General features: G+C 48.2%; 2 gene segments (V, D, J or C); both read right to left on the bottom strand.

Annotated features, from left to right (window-relative positions):
• The window catches only part of LOC128587761 (immunoglobulin heavy constant gamma 1-like), a 102,546-nt gene that overhangs the window by 74,017 nt on the left and 4,727 nt on the right, over positions 1–23,802 (bottom strand).
• LOC128587758 (immunoglobulin heavy constant mu-like) overlaps positions 17,219–23,802 on the bottom strand; it is a 358,544-nt gene continuing 351,960 nt past the window's right edge. Inside the window, 6 exon segments of the C gene segment in view lie at positions 17,219–17,474; positions 17,655–17,770; positions 19,796–20,128; positions 20,274–20,591; positions 20,860–21,198; positions 21,315–21,626. Coding sequence covers positions 17,466–17,474; positions 17,655–17,770; positions 19,796–20,128; positions 20,274–20,591; positions 20,860–21,198; positions 21,315–21,626 — 1,427 coding nt within the window.

Genomic DNA, 23,802 nt, shown 5'->3' with positions numbered 1-23,802 from the left:
AAGTCCTGGGCTTAAGCGATCCTCTTGCCTCAGCCTCCCAAGTAGCTGGGACTACAGGCGCCCGCCACAACGCCCGGCTATTTTTTTTTGGTTGCAGTTCAGCCGGGGCCTGGTTTGAACCCACCACCCTCGGTATATGGGGCCGTCGCCTTACCGACTGAGCCACAGGCGCCACCCCTGATTTGGACTTTTTGAACTGAACCAATCACCTGAGGACAAATCAGGTGGTGCCCTGGGTGCACAGCGATAGGAAGGTTTGATTTTTCTTTTCCAATTGTTTGCCAGTGGGGGGTGGGGTGACTTAATTGCTAATATTTCTCCACAGCTGAGACTTCAATCCAGAGTATATGTTTCACTAGGGTGGAACAGAAACCAGCTGAAAACAAGACAGAACCACTTAGCCCCACCACTCCAGACAGGACCCAGTTTCTCAGGCCACAACTCTGTACAGGCCCTCAACAAAGCCCCAGGGGAACAAAATCAAAGGGAGTAAAACAACCATAGGCAGAATCAGCAGAAAAACTCTGGTAACATGAATAACCAGAATAGATCAACCCTCCCCAAGGAAAGACATGGCAGACGTAATTGAAGTTCCCATTCATAAACAACTGACTGAGATGTCAGAAATCGAATTCAGAATTTGGATTGCAGACAAGATTAACAAAGTGGAATTAGGAATTTGAGGAGAAATTCAAAAGCTATCTCAAGAATTTAACAAATTTAAAGACAAAACCACCAAAGACTTAGACACACTGAAGCAAGAATTTGCAGCCCTCAAAGATATGAAAAATACAGTAGAATTCCTCAGAATCAGAATGGAGCAAGCAGAAGAAAGGATTTCTGACATCGAAGATAAAGCCTTTGAACGCTCCCAAACTATCAAAAAGGAAGAGAAATGGAGACCAAAAACAGATCATTCTCTCAGAGAGCTCTGGGATAATTCGAAAAAGGCGAATATCCGAATCATACGAGTTCCAGAAAAAGATGAAGTGGCCTCGCTGGGCACAGAGGCCCTTCTGCATAAAATTACGAAGAGAATTTTCCAGACTTTCCTAGAGATTCTGAAATTCAGATAGCGGACAGCTTCAGAACCCCAGCATGACTCACCCCAATAAGACATCCCCGAGGCATATCATAATTAACTTCACTAAAGTTAATATGAAGGAGAAAATCCTCAAAGCTGCCAGGAAAAGAAAACCATTACCTTCAAAGGGAAGAATATTAGAATGACTGCAGATCTCTCTGCTGAAAATTTTCATGCCAGAAGAGGGTGGTCACCGACTTTTAATCTCCTAAAGCAAAATAACTTTCAACCCCGGATCTTGTATCCAGCTGAACTGAGTTTTATTTATGATGGAGAAATTAAATACTTTAATGACATTCATATGTTGAAGAAATTTGCCATCACCAAACCAGCTCTTCAGAATATTCTCAGACCTATCCTCCATAATGACCAACGCAATCCTATACCACAAAAGTAAACTCACTCAGAAACTTCGGATCAAACTCCAATTTCCACACTGGCGAAAGGATTAAAAATGCCCACTGGACTTTTGAAAAACTTGATACCCAACACTTCACCAGACTTATCAATATTCTCCATTAATGTGAATGGCTTAAACTGTCCTCCAAAGAGGCGTAGGTTAGCTGACTGGATACAAAAACACAGCCCAGATATTTGTTGCTTACAAAAGTCACATCTTAACTTAAAAGAGAAATATAGACTCAGGGTGAAAGGATGGTCATCCATATTTCAGGCAAATGGTAATCAGAAAAAAGCAGGTGTTGCAATTTTATTTGCAGACACAATAGGCTTTAAACCAACAAAAGTAAGGAAGGACAAAAATGGTCACTTCATATTTGTTAAGGGTAATACTCAATATGATGAGATCTCAATTATTAATATCTATGCACCCAACCAGAATGCACCTCAATTTATAAGAGAAACTCTAACAGACATGAGCCACTTGATTTTCTCCAGCTCCATAATAGTCGGAGATTTCAACACTCCTTTGGCAGTGTTGGATCGATCCTCCAACAAGAAGCTGAGCAAAGAAATTTTAGATTTAAACCAAACCATCCAACATTTGGATTTAGCAGACATCTACAGAACATTTCATCCCAACAAAACTTAATACACATACTTCTCATCAGCCCATGGAACTTACTCCAAAATCAATCACATCTTAGGTCACAAGTCTAACCTCAGTAAATTTAAAGGAATAGAAATTATTCCATGCATCTTCTCGGACCATCATGGAATAAAACTTGAATTGAGTAACAACAGGAATCTGCATACCCATACAAAAACATGGAAGTTAAATAACCTTATGCTGAATGATAGCTGGGTCAGAGATGAGATTAAGAAAGAAATCGCCAATTTTTTGGAACAAAACTACAATGAAGACACGAACTATCAGAACCTCTGGGACACTGCAAAGGCAGTTCTAAGACGGAAATTTATATCACTGCAAGCCTTCCTCAAGAGAACAGAAAGAGAGGAAGTTAACAACTTAATGGGACATCTGAAGCAACTGGAAAAGGAAGAACATTCCAACCCCAAACCCAGTAGAAGAAAAGAAATAACCAAAATTAGAGCATAATTAAATGATATTGAAAACAAAAGAATAATGCAACGGATCAATAAATCAAAAAGTTGATTTTTTTAAAAGATCAATAAAATAGATAAACCTTTGGCCAACCTAATCAGGAAAAAAAGAATAAAATCTCTAATCTCATCAATCAGAAACAACAAAAACGAAATAACAACAGACCCCTCAGATATCCAAAATATTCTTAATGAATATTACAGGAAACTGTATCCTTAGAAATATGAAAATCTGAAGGAAATTGACTGATAGTTGGAAGCGCGTCACCTTCCAAAACTTAGCCAGAATCAAGTGGAAATGTTGAACAGACCCATATCAAGTTTGGAAATAGCATCAACCATACAAAACTTCCCTAAAAAGAAAAGCCCGGGACCAGATGGTTTCATGTGAGAATTCTACCAAACTTTTAAAGAGGAATTAGTACATATATTACTCAACTTGCTCCAAAATGTAGAAAAACAAGGAAGACAACCTAACACGTTCTATGAAGCAAACATGACCCTGATCCCCAAACCAGGAAAAGACCCAACAAGAAAAGCAAATTATAGACTGATATTACTAATGAATATAGATGCAAAAATATTCAACAAGATCCTAACAAACAGAATCCAGCAACATATCAAACAAATTATACATCATGACCAAGTCAGTTTTATCCCAGGGTCTCAAGGCTGGTTCAATATATGTAAATCTATAAATGTAATTCAGCACTTAAACAAATTGAACTACAAAGATCATATGATTCTCTCAATTGATGCAGAAAAAGCTTTTGATGATATCCAGCATCCTTTCATGATCAGAACACTTAAGAAAATTGGTGTAGAAGGGACATTTCTTAAACTGATAGAGACCATCTACAGCATACCTACAGCCAATATCATATTGAATAGAGTTAAATTGGAATATTTCCACTCAGATCAGGAACCAGACAAGGCTGTCCATTGTCTCCACTGCTTTTTAACATTGTAATGGAAGTGTTAGCCACTGCAATTAGGGAAGAAAAGGCGATCAAGGGTATCCCTATAGGGTCAGAACAGATCAAACTTTTGCTCTTCGCAGATGATATGATTGTATATCTGTGAAACACTAGGGACTCTACTACAAAACTCTTAGAAGTGATCAAGGAATACAGCAGTGTCTCAGGTTACAAAATCAACATTCATAAATCAGTAGCCTTTACATATACCAACAGTAGTCAAGTTGAAAAAACAGTTAAGGACTCTATCCCATTCACAGTAGTGCCAAAGAAGATGAAATATTTGGAAATTTATCTAACAAAGCAAGTGAAAGATCTCTATAAATAGGACTATGAAACTCTAAGAAAAGAAATAGCTGAAAATGTTAACAAATGGAAAAACATACCATGCTCATGGCTGGGAAGAATCAACATTGTTAAAATGTCCATACTACACAAAGCAATATATAATTTCAATGCAATCCCTATTAAACCTCCACTGTCATACTTTAAAAATCTTGAAAAAACAACACTTTGTTTTATATGGAATCAGAAAAAACCTCGAATAGCCAAGACATTACTCAGAAATAAAACAAAGCAGGAGGAATTACGCTACCAGTCCTCAGACTATACTACAAATCGATAGTGATCAAAGCAGCATGGTATTGGCACAAAAACAGAGAAGTAGATGTCTGGAACAGAATAGAGAACCAAGAGATGAATCCAGCCACTTACCGTTATTTAATCTTTGACAAGCCAATTAAAAACATCAGTGGGGAAAAGATTCCCTATTTAACAAATGGTGCTATGTGAACTGGCTGGCAACCTGCAGAAGACTGAAACTGGACCCACAGCTTTCACCTTTAACTAAGATAGACTCACACTGGATCAAAGATTTAAACTTAAGACATGAAACTATAAAAATACTAGAGGATAGTGCAGGGAAAACCCTTGAAGAAATTGGTCTGGGTGAGTATTTTATGAGGAGGTCCCTCCGGGCAATTGAAGCAGCTTCAAAAATACACTACTGGGACTTGATCAAAGTAAAAATCTTCTGCACAGCCAAGAACGCAGTAGGTAAAGCAAGCAAAAAGCCCTCAGAATGGGAGAAAATATTTGCAGGTTATGTCTCCAACAAAGGTTTAATAACCAGAATCCACAGAGAACTCAAACGCATTAGCAAGAATAGAGCAAGGGATCCCATCGCAGGCTGGGCAAGGGATTTGAAGAGAAACTTCTCTGAAGAAGACAGGTGTGTGGCCTTCAGACATATGAAAAAATGCTCATCATTTTTAATCATCAGAGAAATGCAAATCAGAACTACTTTGAGATATCATCTAACTCCAGTGAGACTAGCCTATATCACAAAATCCCAAGACCAGAGATGTTGGCGCAGATGTGGAGAAAAGGGAACACTTTTGCACTGCTGGTGGGAATGCAAATTAATACATTCCTTTTGGAAAGAGATATGGAAAACACTTAGAGATCTAAAAATAGATCTGCCATTCAATCCTGTAATCTCTCTACTGGGCATATACCCAGAAGACCAAAAATCACATCACATAAAAGATATTTGTACCAGAATATTTATTGCAGCCCTATTCATAATTGCTAAGTCATGGAAAATGTCCAAGTGCCCATCAATCCACGAATGGATTAATAAATTGTGGTATGTGTACACCATGGAATACTATGCAGCCTTAAAGAAAGATGGAGACTTTACCTCTTTCATGTTTACATGGATGGAGCTGGAACATATTCTTCTTAGTAAAGTATCTCAAGAATGGAGGAAAAAGTACCCAATGTACTCAGCCCTACTATGAAACTAATTTATGGTTTTCACATGAAAGCTATAACCCAGTTACAACCTAAGAATAGGGGGAAGGGGGAAAGGGAGGGGAGGGAGGGGGTGGTGAGTAGAGGGAGGGGGATTGGTGGGATTACACCAGCGGTGCATTTTACAAGGGTATATGTGAAACTTGGTAAACTGTCTGTGAAGCTAGTGAATGATGCCCCATGATTGTATCAATGTACACAGCTATGATTTAATAAAAATAGAAAAAAACCAAAAAACCCCAAAATACCTGTCCTCAGGCTCTGAAATTCTTTCTCCTGATTAATCTAGCCGATTGTTGAAGCTCTCAGTGGTACCGTTTATTTAATTTATCAATTTATTCAATCCTAGAATTTGTTTTTTGATGTCTATAATTAATGAAATTCTCATTCATATTCTGAATAGCATTCATTTGTAGCATTTACCTGTTTTCTCTTGCATCATAATGTGATCTTTTAATATCATTATTTTGAATTCTTTTTCTAGCATTTCATAAATTTCTTTTTCATTGGAACCTATTGGTGGAGAATTACTGTGTGCCTTTGGTGTTGTATTTCCTTGTATTTTTCAAGTTTCTTGTGTCCTTACATTAATATACATGCATCTGGTGTAGTAGCTGCTTCTTCCAATTTCTGAGATTGGCTTTCCCTGGGAAGACTTTTTCCTGAGCGTGCCCCTGTGGCATTGCCTGGGGAAGACACTTCAGCTGTACCTGTGCAGTCATGCAATCTCCACATGGTTCTTTCATCTGTAAGCAGATCGGCAGAGTCTGTGATTTCCTCAGTAGTTTGTAGAGGCGGTGGTGACATTTGATGTGGATGGGGACCTCAGGTGGGCCAGTCCTTGGGTCCAGTGGTAGCAGTGGTGGGCTGAGTGTGCCTATCCTGAGGCCCCTGTGCAGTGCAGGCAGGTGCTGGGGGCAGCAGGCCCAGGGGGGCTGATTTTTGGGCCTCCAGGCAGCTTGAGCAGCAACCAGCAATGGCAATGGCATTGGCAGGTGCAGGTGGGTCTTCAGGCCCCTGGGGAGCATGCATGGTGTGGGTGATGGCAGTAGTCGGTGGGCTGACCCTTAGGCTGCCAGGAGACATAATCTGGTGGTGGGTGGAATGGGCTGGGCAGGCTGGTGCTCAGGCCCTCATGTGCTGCGAGTGGGTTGTGCTGTGGTGGGAGTGGCAGGCTGGCTGGGAAGGAGAAATGCCAGCAGCGCAGGTGGGGTGGGTGATCCCCAGGCTCCTGGGGGGCTCAGGTGTGGGGGGACAGTGTCAAGCCAGATGAGTTGTCTCCAGTCCCTTGGGAATGTGGCATGGATGCCAGCTATGTTGGTCAAGTGCACAGCAGCCCTGCTGGGTATGGTGGGTGTTGGCAGCAGCAGCCCCAAGCAGGCAGGGCTGAGGCTCTCTTGATCCCCAGAGTGGTCTCTCAAGCATGTTCCAGAATGCCAGGGACCCTGCAGCCCCACTGGGCCCACCCAGCTTCATGCCACATGGACATATGGGCACATCAGTCGGGCCCCAGAGATGTGCAGATTAATTAATTTTTTTTTTTTTTGTAGAGACAGAGTCTCACTGTACCGCCCTCGGGTAGAGTGCCGTGGCGTCACACGGCTCACAGCAACCTCCAACTCCTGGGCTTAAGCGATTCTCTTGCCTCAGCCTCCGGAGTAGCTGGGACTACAGGCGCCCGCTACAACGCCCGGCTATTTTTTGGTTGCAGTTTGGCCGGGACTGGGTTTGAACCCGCCACCCTCGGCATATGGGGCCGGCGCCCTACTCACTGAGCCACAGGCGCCGCCCCAGATTAATTAATTTTTTACACAAGAGAAGCAGGCAGAGATTAGGTTGCCTAGAAGGGCAGTGCCGCACATCCTGATGTGCTGCCTTCCTTCTGCAACCTGAGGCTCTTTGTGCCAGTTTTCCCAGGAGTCCTGGCCTAACATAGACATGTATCCGGTTGGCAGTCAGCCAGGAAAACAAAGGGCCAATGACTGAGGTGCTGTCCCTCCTCTGCAAGGCAGGGAACATCCACGTGTGTGAAATGTCATACTCCCAGAGATAGTTGAGATTTACAACATCAGTAACACTAAAACACTTTCATCTGCCGGGGTTCAGAGTATAGATTCATGCCATTCTCTATGAATGCCATTCTCCCAGTCTATATTGGAGACTGGGTGTTATTTCCCAGTATTAAATAGGCAAACGCCTTTTGACCCAGTGACTTCCCCTCTAGGAATCCATTCTGCAGACAGCTTTGTGTTTTCTTGGTGGGTGTGCAACAGTGGGACAAGAGGGAGCCTTGTCATTAGTAGTCATCAGGACAGCGGACACACAGCCGAGGTATGTGAAGCTGTCTAATAGGAGTATGGATCATCCTGTAGGTGCTAACACAAGAGACCTCCCTGACATTGCTGTGTGTTAGAAAGCAAGTCGGGGCACTTCCTGCAGAGTGGAGGCTGTGGAGGCTGCCCCTCTGTGTGGAGCACCACACTCCCCATGCTGGGCAGAGGAGTAGGCCTGTGGGCACCCCAGTCGGGAAGCAGTACAACCTCCAATCCCAACCCGGCTTGAGTGTAAGGTGGGTCCATCCCTGTAGGACCCCTGGCAGCCACTGCGGGCCCCCAGCTGGGTCAGGTGGGAAGGGGTACATGGAGGGATGGCTTGCTGATGCAGGCAGGGCTCAGAGTGGGGGGCGCCTGGGCAGCAGTGGTGGGGAGAACAGCCTTCTGACAGGGCTACTGTGAGCTGAAGATGATGAAAAAGAAGCAGACAAAGGAAAACCCCTCTGCCCTCCCCTGTCCCCAGGAAGGGCAGAAGGACCCTTAATGCCCAGAGGTAAGAGAGGCCAGCTTGGCCTAGAGACAGCACCAGGAGACTCTGCAGCACAAACTTGCTGAGTAGCTTTTGTTTTCCATGGCTTCTCCCACATATTCCCTGAAAATCCCTTTGGAGTGTCTTGTCCTTCACTTCTCTAAAAGGGACCATCGTCCCTTTGCTATGGGCTCCATGAGCTCCAGCTAAAGCTGCTCTTCTCTGTTGGCCTGTGGGCAGGAGCCCCGGGTGCAGGGGAGTCTGCTCTTCTCCTCTGTCCTCTGTTTGTCTAACTTACAGGACCCCAGCCAATGATCCTGCCATGGGGAGGGGGAAGAAGCTTCTCCTGTAGGAGAGCAAACCTCCCCCTGCCACACTGGAGCAGCAGGGGAGGCAAGAGCCTGAGCCCTCCGAGGACAGAGCCACAAGCCCCAGGCAACTCCAAGGAACAGCGCTAGGGCCGACTGCCCCAGTGTCACCTCCCTCCAGTCTCCTGCAGGCCATCTGCCCCTCCAGAGAGCTGCTCACCACCTGCCCAACACAGGTGTGGGTGGATTGGAGTTGGTTTGAGGGCAGTGAGGACCAAGGCTGCAGGGCAGCCAAGTCAGACTGTCCTCGGCATCTGCAGTTAGAGCTGGACACTGAGAGCTGGGCTGTGGGGGTTTGAGTGAGCCACAGGGCCAGGGAATAACCAGAGCAGACTACTCTGGGCTGGGGACCGGGTAGGGGCTGGGAGAGTGCTGAGGTGCATGGCAGAGAAAGCCTGACTTTCCTTGGAGACCATTGGTAGAAATTGTACATTGAAGGCCATTCTGGTGAGGGTTCAGAAAGGAAGAGGACAGCCACAGAGAAGCCTCTGTTGTATGAGAGATGCGCTTGAGCAGGTCTTGAGCAGACCCTGCTGCAAGAGGAATATGCTGGGAGCCTCTGCTGAGGCCTTGGCCAGAAGTGAGAAGCATGCAGAGAGCTGGGGAGGGGTCCTCCCTTACGGGGTTTGCAGGACACGCTCCCCTACCTGGTGAAAGTAGAACTGGCGAGTGATGAGCTGGATATTTATTTTTATTTATTTTATTTTATTTTTTTCTTTTTCTTTTTATTGTTGGGGATTCATTGAGGTTACACTGATTGCAATTGTTAGGCAAAGTCCCTCTTGCAATCATGTCTTGCCCCCATAAAGTGTGACACACACCAAGGCCCCACCCCCCTCTCCGTTCCTCTTTCTGCTTTTCTTCCCTCCCGATAACCTTAATTGTCATTAATTGTCCTCATATCAGAATTGAGTACATAGGATTCATGCTTCTCCATTCTCGTGATGCTTTACTAAGAATAATGTCTTCCACGTCTATCCAGGTTAATACGAAGGATGTAAAGTCTCCATTTTTTTGTTTTTTTTTTTATTGTTGGGGATTCATTGAGGGTACAATAAGCCAGGTTACACTGATTGCAATTGTTAGGTAAAGTCCCTCTTGCAATCATGTCTTGCCCCCATAAAGTGTGACACACACCAAGGCTCCACCCACCTCCCTCCATCCCTCTTTCTGTTCCCCCCCATAACCGTAATTGTCATTAATTGTCCTCATATCAAAATTCAGTACATGGGATTCATGCTTCTCCATTCTTGTGATGCTTTACTAAGAATAATGTCTTCCACGTCCATCCAGGTTAATACGAAGGATGTAAAGTCTCCATTCTTTTTAATAGCTGAATAGTATTCCATGGTATACCTCTACCACAGCTTGTTAATCCATTCCTGGGTTGGTGGTCATTTAGGCTGTTTCCACATTTTGGCGATTGTAAATTGAGCTGCAATAAACAGTCTAGTACAAGTGTCCTTATGATAAAAGGATTTCTTTCCTTCTGGGTAGATGCCCAGTAATGGGATTGCAGGATCAAATGGGAGGTCTAGCTTGAGTGCTTTGAGGTTTCTCCATACTTCCTTCCAGAAAGGTTGTACTAGTTTGCAGTCCCACCAGCAGTATGAAAGTGTTCCCTTCTCTCCACATCCACGCCAGCATCTGCAGTTTTGAGATTTTGTGATGTGGGCCATTCTCACTGGGGTTAGATGATATCTCAGGGTTGTTTTGATTTGCATTTCTCTAATATATAGAGATGATGAACATTTTTTCATGTGTTTGTTAGCCATTTGTCTGTCATCTTTAGAGAAAGTTCTATTCATGTCTCTTGCCCATTGATATATGGGATTGTTGGCTTTTTTCATGTGGATTAATTTGAGTTCTCTATAGATCCTAGTTATCAAGCTTTTGTCTGATTGAAAATATGCAAATATCCTTTCCCATTGTGTAGGTTGTCTCTTTGCTTTGGTTGTTGTCTCCTTAGCTGTACAGAAGCTTTTCAGTTTAATGAAATCCCATTTGTTTATTTTTGTTGTTGTTGCAATTGCCACGGCAGTCTTCTTCATGAAGTCTTTCCCCAGGCCAATATCTTCCAGTGTTTTTCCTATGCTTTCTTTGAGGATTTTTATTGTTTCGTGCCTTAAATTTAAGTCCTTTATCCATCTTGAATCAATTTTTGAGAGTGGGGAAAGGTGTGGGTCCAGTTTCAGATTTTTACATGTAGACATCCAGTTCTCCCAACACCATTTATTGAATAGGGAGTCTTTCCCCCAAGGTATGTTCTTGTTTGGTTTATTGAAGATTAGGTGGTTGTAAGATGTCAGTTTCATTTCTTGGTTTTCAATTCGATTCCAAGTGTCTATGTCTCTATTTTTGTGCCAGTACCATGCTGTCTTGAGCACTATGGTTTTGTAGTACAGATTAAAATCTGGTATGCTGATGCCCCCAGCTTTATTTTTATTACTAAGAACTGCTTTAGCTATACGGGTTTTTTTCTGGTTCCATACAAAACGCAGAATCATTTTTTCCAAATCTTGAAAGTACGATGTTGGTATTTTGATAGGAATGACATTGAATAGGTAGATTGCTTTGGGAAGTATAGACATTTTAACAATGTTGATTCTTCCCATCCAGGAGCATGGTATGTTCTTCCATTTGTTAATGTCCTGTGCTATTTCCTTTCTGAGGATTTCAGAATTTTCTTTATAGAGGTCCTTCACCTCCTTTGTTAGGTATATTCCTAGGTATTTCATTTTCTTTGAAACTATGGTGAAGGGAGTTGTGTCCTTAATTAGCTTCTCATCTTGACTGTTATTGGCATATACAAAGGCTACTGACTTGTGGACATTGATTTTATATCCTGAAACGTTACTGTATTTTTGGATGACTTCTAGGAGTCTTGTGGTTGAGTCTTGTATAAGGTTCTCTAAGTAGAAGATCATGTCATCAGCAAAGAGGGAGAGTTTGACCTCCTCTGCTCCCATTTGGATTCCCTCTATTTCCTTATCTTGCCTAATTGTATTGACTAGAACTTCCAGCACTATGTTGAATAGTAAAGGTGACAGAGGACAACTTTGTCTGGTTCTAGTTCTAAGAGGAAAAGCTTTCAGTTTTACTCCATCAGTAAAATATTAGCTGTGGGTTTGTCATAGATAGCTTCAATCAGTTTTAGACATGTGCCACCTATGCCTATACTCTTCAGTGTTCTAATTAGAAAAGGATGCTGGATTTTATCAAATGCTTTTTCTGCATCTATTGAGAGGATCATATGATCTTTATTTTTTCTGGTCCTGTACCAAAAGGACTCATCAAAACATTAGTCCACAGGCACGAGAACTTAAAGAGCAAGAAGAAGTGAAAGGAAAATTAGGGCAAGGAAACAGATAAAAGAAATCACCCATGAGGAAGAATCAGCAGAAAACTCCAGGCAACATGTAGAACCAGTCCAGAACAACGCTGCCAAGGGACCATGAGGTAGTTACTGCAGAGGATTCCACCAATAAAGAAATGTTAGGAATGACAGAAAGGGAATTTAGAATATACATGATGAAAACACTGAAAGAAATGATGGAAACAATAAAGGAAACTGCTAATAAAGTGGAAAATAACCAAAAGGAAATCCAAAAACAGAATCAAATAAGAGATGAATGATATGAAGAATATAGAAAGGATATAGCAGAGATGAAGGAACTGAAACAGTCAATTAGGGAACTTAAAGATGCAATGGAAAGTATCAGCAACAGGTTAGACCATGCAGAAGAAAGAATTTCAGAGGTAGAAGACAAAGTTCTTGAGATTACTCAGATAGTAAAAGAGGCAGAAAAGAAGAGAGAGAAAGCAGAAAGTTCACTGTCAGAATTATGGGACTTTATGAAGCATTCCAACATATGAGTTATAGGAATCTCAGAAGGGGAAGAAGAATGCCCCAGAGTAATGGAAGCCATACTAGAGAATATTATAAAAGAAAATTTCCCAAATATCACCAAAGATTCTGGCACACTGCTTTCAGTGGGATATCGGACCCCAGGTCGCCTCAACTCTAACCAAGCTTCTCCAAGACACATTGTGATGAACCTGTCCAAAGTCAAGACAAAAGAAACGATTCTGCAAGCTGCCAGGAGTAAGCGCCAGTTGACCTATGGGGCAAATCCATCAGAGTGACCGCAGACTTCTCTAATGAAACTTTCCAAGCAAGAAGACAATGGTCATCTACCTTTAATCTACTTAAACAAAACAATTTCCAGCCCAGAATTCTGTACCCTGCTAAGTTAGGCTTTAAAATTGAACGGAGAAATCAAATCATTTACGGATATACAAACATTGAGGAAATTTACCACAACAAGACCAGCTCCACAGGAAATACTTCAACCTGTTCTACACACTGACCATCATAATGATTCAGCAGCAAAGTAAGAACTCAGATATTAAAGGACAGAACCTAACCTCCACACTGATACAAAAGATAAAACTAAGCAATGGACTCTCACAAAATAAGACAAATAGAATAATACCACACTTATCAATTATCTCAATAAATGTTAATGGCTTGAATTCCCCACTGAAGAGACATAGATTGGCTGACTGGATTAAAAAACACAAGCCATCCATTTGCTGTCTGCAAGAAACACACCTGGCTTCAAAAGACAAATTAAAACTCTGAGTCAAACGTTGGAAGACAATTTTTCAGGCAAATGGAACTCAGAAGAAAAGAGGAGTTGCAATCTTATTTTCAGATACATGTGGATTTAAAGCAATTAAAGTCAAAAAAGACAAAGATGGTCACTTTATATTGGTCAAGGGAAAAATACAACAAGAAGACCTTTCAATTCTAAATATTTATGTACCCAATTTAAATGCTCCCAGATCTTGAAACAGACCTTACTCAGCCTGAGCAATATGATATCTGACAATACCATAATAACAGGTGACTTTAACACTCCTCTTACAGAGCTGGACAGATCCTCTAAACGGAAATTAAACAAAGATGTAAGAGATTTAAATGAGAGACCCTAGAACAAGTGTGCTTGATAGACGCATTTAGAATACTCCATCCCAAAGATAAAGAATATACATTCTTCTCATCACCCCATGGAACATTCTCCAAAATTGATCATATCCTGGGACATAAAACAAATATCAACAGAATCAAAAGAATTGAAATTTTACCTTGTATCTTCTCAGACCATAAGGCACTAAAGGTGGAACTCAACTCTAACAAAAATGCTCGCCCCACACAAAGGCATGGAAATTAAACAATCTTCTGTTGAATAACAGATGGGTGAAGGAAGAAATAAAACAGGAAATCATTAAGTTCCTTGAGCATAACGACAATGAAGACACAAGCTACCAAAACCTGTGGGATACTGCAAAAGCAGTTTTGAGAGGAAAATTCATCGCTTTAGACGCCTACATTCGAAAAACAGAAAGAAAGCACATCAACAATCTCACAAGCCATCTTATGGAATTGGAAAAAGAAGAACAATCTAAGCCTAAACTCAGTAGAAGAAAAGAAATATCCAAAATCAAATCAGAGATCAATGAAATTGAAAACAAAAGTATCATTCAGAAAATTAATGAAACAAGGAGTTGGTTTTTTGAAAAAATAAATAAAATAGATAAACCATTGGCCAGACTAACGAGAAATAGAAAAGTAAAATCTCTAGTAACCTCAATCAGAAATGATAAAGGGGAAATAACAACTGATCCCACAGAGATACAAAATATTATCTCTGAATACTACCAGAAACTCTATGCCCAGAAATTTGACAATGTGAAGGAAATGGATCAATATTTGGAATCACACCCTCTCCCTAGACTTAGCCAGGAAGAAATAGAGCTCCTGAACAGACCAATTTCAAGCACCGAGATCAAAGAAACAATAAAAAAGCTTCCAACCAAAAAATGCCCTGGTCCAGATGGCTTCACACCAGAATTCTATCAAACCTTTAAGGAAGAGCTTATTCCTGTACTGCAGAAATTATTCCAAAAAATTGAGGAAGAAGGAATCTTCCCCAACACATTCTATGAAGCAAACATCACCCTGATACCAAAACCAAGAAAAGACCCAACCAAAAAGGAGAATTTCAGACCAATCTCACTCATGAATATAGATGCAAAAATTCTCAACAAAATCCTAGCCAATATATTACAGCTTATCATCAAAAAAGTCATTCATCATGATCAAGTAGGCTTCATCCCAGGGATGCAAGGCTGGTTTAACATACGCAAGTCCATAAATGTTATCCACCATATTAACTGAGCTGGATATTTAGCTGAGTGGTTTCTAAGCATAGTGTTGCAGGCACCGCCTGATGGCTCCTTGCTGCTCACAGTCAAACGTGTGAGGGGAGATGTAATGGAGGAGGGAGCTGTCACAAGGAAGAACCACAGACTGAGGAGGGGAGATTCCCAGCCTGCCCTCACGTGCTCTAGAAGCAGATTCGAGGGGCTATCTGGGCACCTTTGCCACAGGATCAGACATGTGACTGGTGGATCCCACCGACTATTCCTCCAGGAGCTGGGAGTGGGGACAGATCACCCAGTGGACATCTGTACAGGATGCGCTTGCCTGACCACATGGACCCCGAGAATCTCACAGGGACCTGGCAAGGCTCTGGAGGATCTGTAACCACAGAAACGATGCTGGCTAGGTTGGGGGCAGGAAGCAGACAAAATGAAGCAAGACTGACTCTGAGGTCAGAACCACAGATGAGGGGGCTGTCAGGACGTGGCCACTGGCCTGAAAGGGGGGCTGGCCCAGGAGTCCAGGAGAACAGAGCACACACCCCAGGCAGGGGTCTTGAGCCTGGCACCTAATGGGATTCTCCCCGTTGGGTGTTGGACATTCTTGGGACCTGGGACTCCTTCTTTCCTCCCAATTCCCCCTTGGAGAGGGGTGTCCACCCCACACGCACCCCACCATTGCATCTCAGAGGCAGATAGCTATCTGGTCTCACAGGTCCACACACAGACAGGACTTTCAGTGCACAACTGATTCTTGTGACATGGAGATGAGACTGTGGCCTCACAGCTGAGGCTGGGATGGGTCAGGAATCTTCAGGTTGCTGGTGTGGATGAAGATATTTTGTGTTGAGGAGAACTTGAGTTCAGGAGGCGGGAGGGTGGTCTGTTACAGACTAAGTTGTGTCCCTGCAGGTCACTGTGCTGAATTTCTAATCTCCAGGATGTCAGCATTTGCCCTTATGTGGAAATCCAGCCTTTGCAGGTGACACCAAGTTTGGATGGAGCCCTACTGGAGCAGGGTGGGCTTCATATCCCTGGCGTCTGCAGAGAAAGGGGACACTTGGACACACACACAGCAGGGTGAGTGCCATGTGAAGATGAGGGGCCACTGCCGGGAGGTAGCGGGGCCTGGGCCAGAATCTCCCTGGTCTCCAGACTGGTCTCTAGCTGGGAACAGCAAGTGCATGCTGTCTCGGCCATGTACTCTGTGTACTGTGTCACAGCAGCCACAGCTGTGGTCCTGAGCCAGCAGCCCTGTGGCCTGCATAGGCCTCCTGCCCAGTCCTCAGGGTATGTCCTGTCCGTGTGGGTCCCTCACTGTTTCCCTCAGCCTGAGAGGTTGAGCCTGTAATGAGCCACTTAACCAAAGTGAAGCCCGAGCCCAGGAGGCATTGGGAGCTCAGGGCTATAGAGTGGAGATCCCTGAGGCTCAGCTGTATAGCTCCCATGCTCCCTTGGACACTCCCTCTTTGAAGGCCAGCTCAGGCAGCTGGGATTCTGTGGACCTCATCATGACCTTGTGGAGTCACATGCAGTGGGAGGGACAGGAGGCTCCAGACACCCCCATGACAGGTGCCCAGAGCTACCTTTCAGTGCCCACAATGGCCTCCTCTTGGGACCCACACAGGAGCCGTGCCTACCATCCTGGATGAGTCCTTTTGCCCTGCTCCTCTTCACTTTAGCCACCACCCTCCATCTGCCCTCTGCCTTTCCCTGACCTTGCCTTTGGCCTGTGCTACCTGGCCCTCTACACCATACCATGAGCCCCCACTCATGCCCCTGATTTCAACTGCCTGCCCCATGGCCCAGCGTCCACCTGCTGGGTGTCCCCACCTGGTCCCCTAATGGCTGCTGTGGACTGTGTACTTGTGCCCCAAAGTCACAGGTGGACATCCTCAGCCCACATGACGGCCCTGGCAGGGGGCAGGGCAGTGTTTAGGTCTTATAAGGGGGGCTGCCGGCCTTATAAGTGGACCACAGTGATCCACTCAGCCCATCCTCCTGTGAGCACATGGTGAGGAGACACCTCTGAACCAGGAAGGGGACTTTGCCACACCCGGAATCTGCTGTGTCTGGGTCTCAGACCTCCAGACTCCAGAGCCACAAGGAACAAATATCTGCTATTTCAGCTCCCACCCTCGCGGTCAGACACCCTGAGGCCTGAGTGTCCGTCTCGAGACCAGATGGTGTTTGGGAGAGATTCTGAGACCTCTCTTGCCCTCCTGCCTGCCTCCCACCAGGCATGGCCAGCCCCAGCCTCACTCACGGGCCCTTTCCTGGTGCCTTGTCCCACCAGCCTGTGCCGAGATAGCCCCTCTCCCACAGCTCCCTCAGGAATCAGGGTCCCCCTCAAGATGTCCAGGCAGCATGAAGGGTTGGGAAAAGAAACAAAAATCCTTCTCTCGAGATCAGTGTCATGAGATAAAATACACATGTTTATTTTAGGGCAGCAAATGTGTGCAGGGCAGCATAGGCTTGGGCAGACCCTACACACCACCCCACACCGGTGGGCACCTGGCCGGACAGACAGAAGCCGCTTTTCGAGCTCAGAGCTGCAGGGCAGGATCTAAGCACAGCAAGGCACAAGACGGGATGCAAGTGCTCTGGGCTCGCAGCAGAGACTTTCTGGTCCGTCTCTTTGGTCTCTGACACTCTCTCACTGGGTGGTCATTTCACCTGAGGCGACAGAGACAGTACAGATGGCATTTCCCACTGTTGGGGCAGGAGTAGCCATGATGACCAGGCAGGAAGGCATCCCAGAGTCCCCAGGACTGATGTTCAGCACAGGCTGGGCTCTGTGCCACCACACTACCTGCATACACCCTTCTCCAGCCTGGTGCCCTTGGGCTGCTCTACCTTGAACAAGGTGACAGTGGTGCTGTAGAAAAGGCTCAGCAGGAAGAGGACGATGAAGGTGGAGGCGGTGGTCCACAGACTCTCGAAGCCCTCCTCCTCAGCACTCACCTCTCCCTCTGCAAGGGGACAGAGGCAGGAGTTAGGCTCAGGTGTACATGGCTGGCCCTGTGGAGTGACCTCAGAGCAAAGTCAGCCTCCCAGGACCTGAGCAGGAGGAGACACTGTCCTTCAAGCCATCCCTTGGCTACTTAGCTGTGCAGCACTGAGCATGGTAGATTGGGAGGCAGTGGAAGGGAGGGAGAGAGGGGGTGCTCACACTCTGTGTACATGGTGTGGGCCCTGAGTGCACTGTGCGGGCCCTGTGTGCATCGTGTGGGTGCTGTGTGCCAGGTTTGAACCTCGTGTGCAAGGAGTGGTCGCCATGTACAAGGTGTGAGTCCTGTGTGCACTTTTGGGGTAGCCTGCCACTGTCTTTCCTTGGGTGCAGGAATTCCAGGCTCAGTCTACACAAGTCTGGAGCCAGCATGGGCTGGGTCCCTGGATAGCCTGATGCAGGGGGTGGGCTTGGACTTAGGCTGAGCAGGGCTGAGACCCCGAAGTCTTATCTCAGGACCCCTGGGGAGGCAGAGTGAGCATGAGAGACACAGACATGGACAAATGGGTGGACAGGGAGTAGACTTGGGAGCCCAGCAGAGTGGCAGCCAGTATGTCCTGGGCTTTTGGGGGGAGGGGCAGCATGGCCAGGACCACCTGGGCTGAGACACGGGAAGGAGCCCTCCCTTCCCCGTGGATTGGAGTGGACAGGCAGGATGCCTGGGCCTGAGCAGTGCCCCCTTATTTCCTCATTCCCATGTGAAGCTGTCCTGGTGGCTTGTCCTCCCTACCAGGACGATGGCCCTTGGGACTGAGTTAAACTGAGAGCTGAGCTTCACAGAGGGACGAGGACATGTGGGGGTCTGTAGCCCTGCACAGACAGGTACTTGGGGGCATCTGGAGTTTAGGCTCCCAATGGGCCAAGCGTGTGGGGAGGGCCTATGCAGCCCAGTGGGGGTCAGTGCCATTGTGGGGTGTGGAGACCTGGATCAGGCCCCTGCCTTCCCTGCCTGCTGGGCCTGGGCAGCGGGGGTGGTTGCTGGGGCAGAAAGGCTCTGAGCATTTCCTGAAGTTTCAGGCTGAAAGAGATAGCTGCCTGCACTCTGGGGCCAAAGTAGGAATGTTGCAGCTCCTCAGCACACGGCTTGGACCATGGCTCTGCTCATAGGTGGGTACTGGGGGCCTGGGTCTCCCTGAGGAGCTGCAGCTGGCTCAGCCCAGGGAGGCCCTGGGAGCCTGTGCCCTGGCCTGGTCACGGTGGCCCTCATCAGAGTCCAGGCTGGGCCCTCAAAGCTGAGACAGGAGGACAAGTAGCGCCTTGGGCAGGAAGCCAGTGAGCTGGGGGAGCAGGGAGCAGAACATGGGAGTGCAGAGTACCAGGCAGAGGCACCGAGTGACAGAGGGGCGCGGGGCTGTCCTGTGCGTGTGCGTGGCTTGTGTGTAGGCATGTGCCCGCACGTGTCTGTCTCATGTTCTCGGGCTTGCACACATGTTCACGTCTGTGTCTGTTGCACACCTGTGTCCGTGCGTCAGTGTGTGTGCATGTTTCTGCATGTGTCTCTGTGTGTGTCTGTGTGTGTTGTGCATGTGTGCCCACCACATGCGTGTGCTGCCTGATCCCATGAGGCCCTGCCTTCTGATGATTTTCTGGAAGCAGCAGGATTGTTGGTGCGCCTGGGTTTGGGCAGCTGTGAGCACTTGTCAGGCATGCGAGGGCTTCCTGGGGCTGCTTGGAGGCACCAGGTTGAGGCAGGGCAGGGGTTGTGGTGGAGGGTGGTATGCAGGGTGGGTGTGGGGTGGGTGCAACATAGCCACAGACCCAGCAGGTGAGAGGGTTGTGTACTCAGAACCAGTGTATTTTGAAAGGATCTTTTTATTTCTAAGTTTTATAAGATGCACATCTCACTCTGATGATGTGGTTAGTTTGCACATAAGCACAGAGTGACTGGCCACCCAGAGCATGGGCTGGTCGGTGGGCCAGAGGGGTCAGTAGCAGGTGCTGGCAGTGTCAGACATGACCAGGGACACATTGTACAGGGTGGGTTTACCGGTGGACTTGTCCACGGTCCTCTCGGTGACCCTGTTGGGCAGGGCCTCATGGGCCACGACACAGGTGAAGGCCTCCCCCGAGTTCCAGTCCTCCTCAGGCACGGTCAGGAAGCTGTGGGCGAAGTAGAGGCCTGGGGCATGGGGCTCAGGCTTTGCGGCGCTGGTCACGTACTTGTCCGAGGACACAGGCTGCCCCCTCTGCATCCACTGCACAAATACGTCTGCAGGGGAGAAGCTCTTCACCAGGCAGGTGATGGTGGCCGCCTCCCGCAGGTTTAGCTGCTCCCGGGCTGGGGGCAGCACGTAGACTTCAGGCTTGTGCAGGGCCATATCTGTGGGCAGAGGTAGCATGAGTGTGGGGTAGGCACAGCGGGCTGTGAGGTTGGGGCACGAGAGGGTCAGGGCACGGGTGGGAGTGGGTCAGGGCACGGAGGGGGTTGGGGGGCTCAGGGTGCCGGAAGTTGCTCAGGGGCTTACTCTTGGGCTTGGAGACACTCTGCTTTAGTGGTGAGGGCAGGTCTGTGTGGGTCACAGTGCACGTGAATCTCTCCCCCGAGTTCCAGTCGTCCTCACAGATGCTGGCCTCACCCATGACGCTGAAGGTAGCGTTGGGGTGGCTCTCAGAGATGTTGGTGTGGGTCTTCAGGGGCTCGCCATTCTGGCGGGTCCAGGAGATGGTGAGACTGTCATAGGTGGCCAGGTCTGTGACAAGGCAGGACAGCTTGGTGGACTTGCTGAGGAAGATGCTGGCGAATGTGGGAGGGATGGTGAAGACTTGGATGTTTGTGGTTGGACCTGCAGCCGAGAGAAAGCTGGTTTGAGCGACTTGCTGGGTGTGGCTCCAGGTGGATGTGTGGCTTGCCTTCCCAGGGGTCTCAGTGCAGGGGCCCTGCCCTCCTGCCCTGCCCTTGACCACGCTGGGAAGTGAGGACCAAAGAGCAGGCAGCATGCCGGGCAGTGCTGGTGAAACCCAGGAGGACCCCCTGCGTGTGTGTGTGTGTGTGTGTGTGTGTGTGTGTGAGAGAAGGGAGGTGGGCACTGCCCTAGGGAACAGGCTACTCACTGGTGCCGCACACAGAGGACACATTCTTCAGGAAGGGCAGGCCTCTGTGATCCACGCGGCAGCTGAACACATTCTGGTTCAGCCAGTCACTCTCACTGATGGTCAGTGTGCTGGTAACCTTGAAGGTGGAGGGCCCAGACCCTTGGGCCTGAGCTTCCACCGGGCCCGTGGAGAAGCCAGACTCTAGTTGCTTCCCATCGCGCAGCCAGGACACTGTGACCTGCCGGGGGCTGAAGTCTGTGGCCTGGCAGATGAGCCTGGCCCTGCGGGGGCTGGTGCCGGAGAAAGCATCGCGGGGCGGGATGAACACACTCACGTTGGGGGGCTGCTCCAGAATCACTGCAGTGAGGGGACATGGTGTCAGCCTGACGGCTCCCTCCTGCCCTGGCCAAGCAGGCCTCTGCCATGCAGGGTGTTAGTTACCAGTGTGGGGGTGGGGAGCTGTCAGCTCTCACCTGGAAGAGGCACGTTCACGTTCCTTTTGATTTTGTTGTGCTCCACCTGGCACACCAGGTGGTTATCTGTGCCCAGTAGGACGTCCTTGGAGGGCAGCAGCACCTGCGAGGTGGCCATGTACTTGCCCTCCCTCAGGGTGTCTGGAAAGGTCCTGAAGCTGCTGATGACAGACGAGTTCTTGTAGTTCCAGGAGAAGGTGATGCCACTGGGCAGGAAGTCCCGGGCCAGGCAGCCCAGCACCACGGTGCTCGTGTCTAGCAGGGAGTTCTCACAGGAGACCAGGGGGAACAGCCGTGGGTGGCTCTCAGTCCCTGAGGATCCAGCAGACAAAGAGAAGGGGTTGAGGAGTTGTGTCCTTGGGCCTGGCCAGGCAGGGGTCTCTGTGTACCTACCTATGTGGCTGCCCCTCAAAGGCCCAGGTGATGGGGTGAAGTGAGGCCTCAGGCCTCCCTATGATACTGCTGGGGGGCAGGGAGACCACCTGAGCAGCGACCTCCTGCAGAACACAGCACCCAGCACAGGGAAAGCCTGAGGGCTCTAGGATGGGCAGAAGAAGCACCCCTGGCCCCTGCTGCTGGCCCTGGGCCAGCTCTGCCCTCCCTCTGTGGCGTTAAAGCCTCGGTATTGGTACACTCAGCTCCCAGCACCTTGGGGCCTAAGTGGAGGGAACATTTCCCCCAGCCAGCTGCCCAAGCTAGTCTCAGTCCAGTCCACTAAGTCCTCTGGATAGGTACATCAGGCCTGACTGAGGTTAGTAAGGCTGAGTGTGAAGGGGACCCAGTGCACATGTAGCTCAGCTGATGCCCACATCCATCTGGATCACCAGGAAAAGCCAGCACAGCTTAGAGGAGGACAGTCTCCCAAGCCAGCAGATGCCAGCTGAGGAAATTCTAGCCTAAAGCAGCTTAATGAATGTACATTGGTCAAGACAAAATGGCAAGATCAGCCCTGTGAGACCAAACTCACCTTAGAGTAACAGAGGGAGATCAACCACCAACCAAGGCCAGGGTAGAAGATCTCAGCTCAGCCCAGTTTAGCCCAGCCCAGGTTATCCCAGTTCAGCCAAGCCCAGCTCAGCCCAGCACAGCTTAGTCCAGCTCAGCCCAGTTCTGCTAAGCCCATGTCAGCCCAGCCAAGCCCACCTCAGCTCAGCTCAGCTCAGCTCAGCTCAGCCCAGCCTAGCTCACCCAGCTCATTATAGCTTAGCCTAGCTCAGTTCACCTCAGCCCAGCTCACATTAGCCCGGATCAGCCCAGCCAAACTCAGCTTAGCCGAGCCTTGCTCAGCCCAGCTCAGGTCAGCCTGTTCAGTGTAGTCCAGTTCAGCCCAGCCAAGCCCTGTTCAGCCTAGCTCAGCCCAGCCCAGCTCAGGTCAGCCTGTTCAGTCTAGTCCGGTTCAGCCCAGCCAAGCCCAGCTCAGCCTAGCTTAGCCCAGCCCAGCTCAGCTCAGTTCAGCCAAGCCAAGCTGAGCTTAGCCCAGCTCTGTTCAACTTAGCTCAGCCCAGCTCAGATCTACCTTGCTCAGCTCAACTCAGCTCAGCCCTGCTCAGCCCTGCTCAGCCCAGCCCAGCTCAGCCCAGCACAGCTCAGTTCAGCTCAGCCCAGCTCAGCTCAGCCAAGCTCAGCTCAGCTCAGCCCAGCTCAGCTTAGCTCAGCCCAGCCCAGCTATACTCAGCCAAGCTCAATCCAGCTCAGCTCAGCCCAGTTCAGTGAAGCTCAGCCCAGCTCAGCCCAGCTCAGCCCAGCCTAGCTCAGCTCAGCCCAGCTCAGCACACCTTAGCTCAGCCCAGCTCAGCCCAACTCAGCCCAGCTCAGCTCAGCTCAACCCAGCTCAGCCAAGTTCAGCCCCGCTTAGCCCCGCTCAGCCCACCTCAGCTCAGTCCAGCTCAGGTCAATCCAGCTCAGCCCATTTCAGCTAAGCTCAGCTCAGGTCAATCCAGCTCAGCCCAGCTCAGTGAAGCTCAGCCCAGCTCAGCCCACCTCAGCTCAGCCTAGCTTAGCTCAGCCCACCTCAGCTCAGCCCAGCTCAGCCCAGCTCAGCCCAACTCAGCCCAGCTCAGCTCAGCTCAACCCAGCTCAGCCCCATTCAGCCCACCTCAGCTCAGTCCAGCTCAGGTCAACCCAGCTCAGCCCACCTCAGCTAAGCCCAGCTCAGGTCAACCCAGCTCAGCCCAGCTTAGTTTAGCCTATCTTAGCTCAACCCAGTTCAACCCAGCTCAGCTCAGCCCAGCTCAGTTCAGGCCAGCTCAGCCCAGTTCAACCCAGCTTAGCCCACCTCAGTCAAGCCCAGCTCAGGGCAACCCAGCTCAGCCCAGCTCAGCTCAGCTTAGCCCACCTTAACCCAGTTTGGCTTAGTCCAGCTCAGCCCAGCTCAGCCCAGCTTCACTCAACACAGCTCAGCCCAGCTCAGCCCAGCTCAGCTCAACCCATCTCAGCCCAGCCCAGCCCAGCCCAGCTCAGCCCAGCTCAGCCCAGCTCAGCTCAGTCC

Source organism: Nycticebus coucang, chromosome 6, assembly GCF_027406575.1.
Source record: "Nycticebus coucang isolate mNycCou1 chromosome 6, mNycCou1.pri, whole genome shotgun sequence".
NCBI lineage: Eukaryota > Metazoa > Chordata > Mammalia > Primates > Lorisidae > Nycticebus > Nycticebus coucang.
The sequence above is the reverse complement of the archived record's forward strand: the minus strand, read 5'-3'. Positions and strand labels throughout refer to the sequence as shown.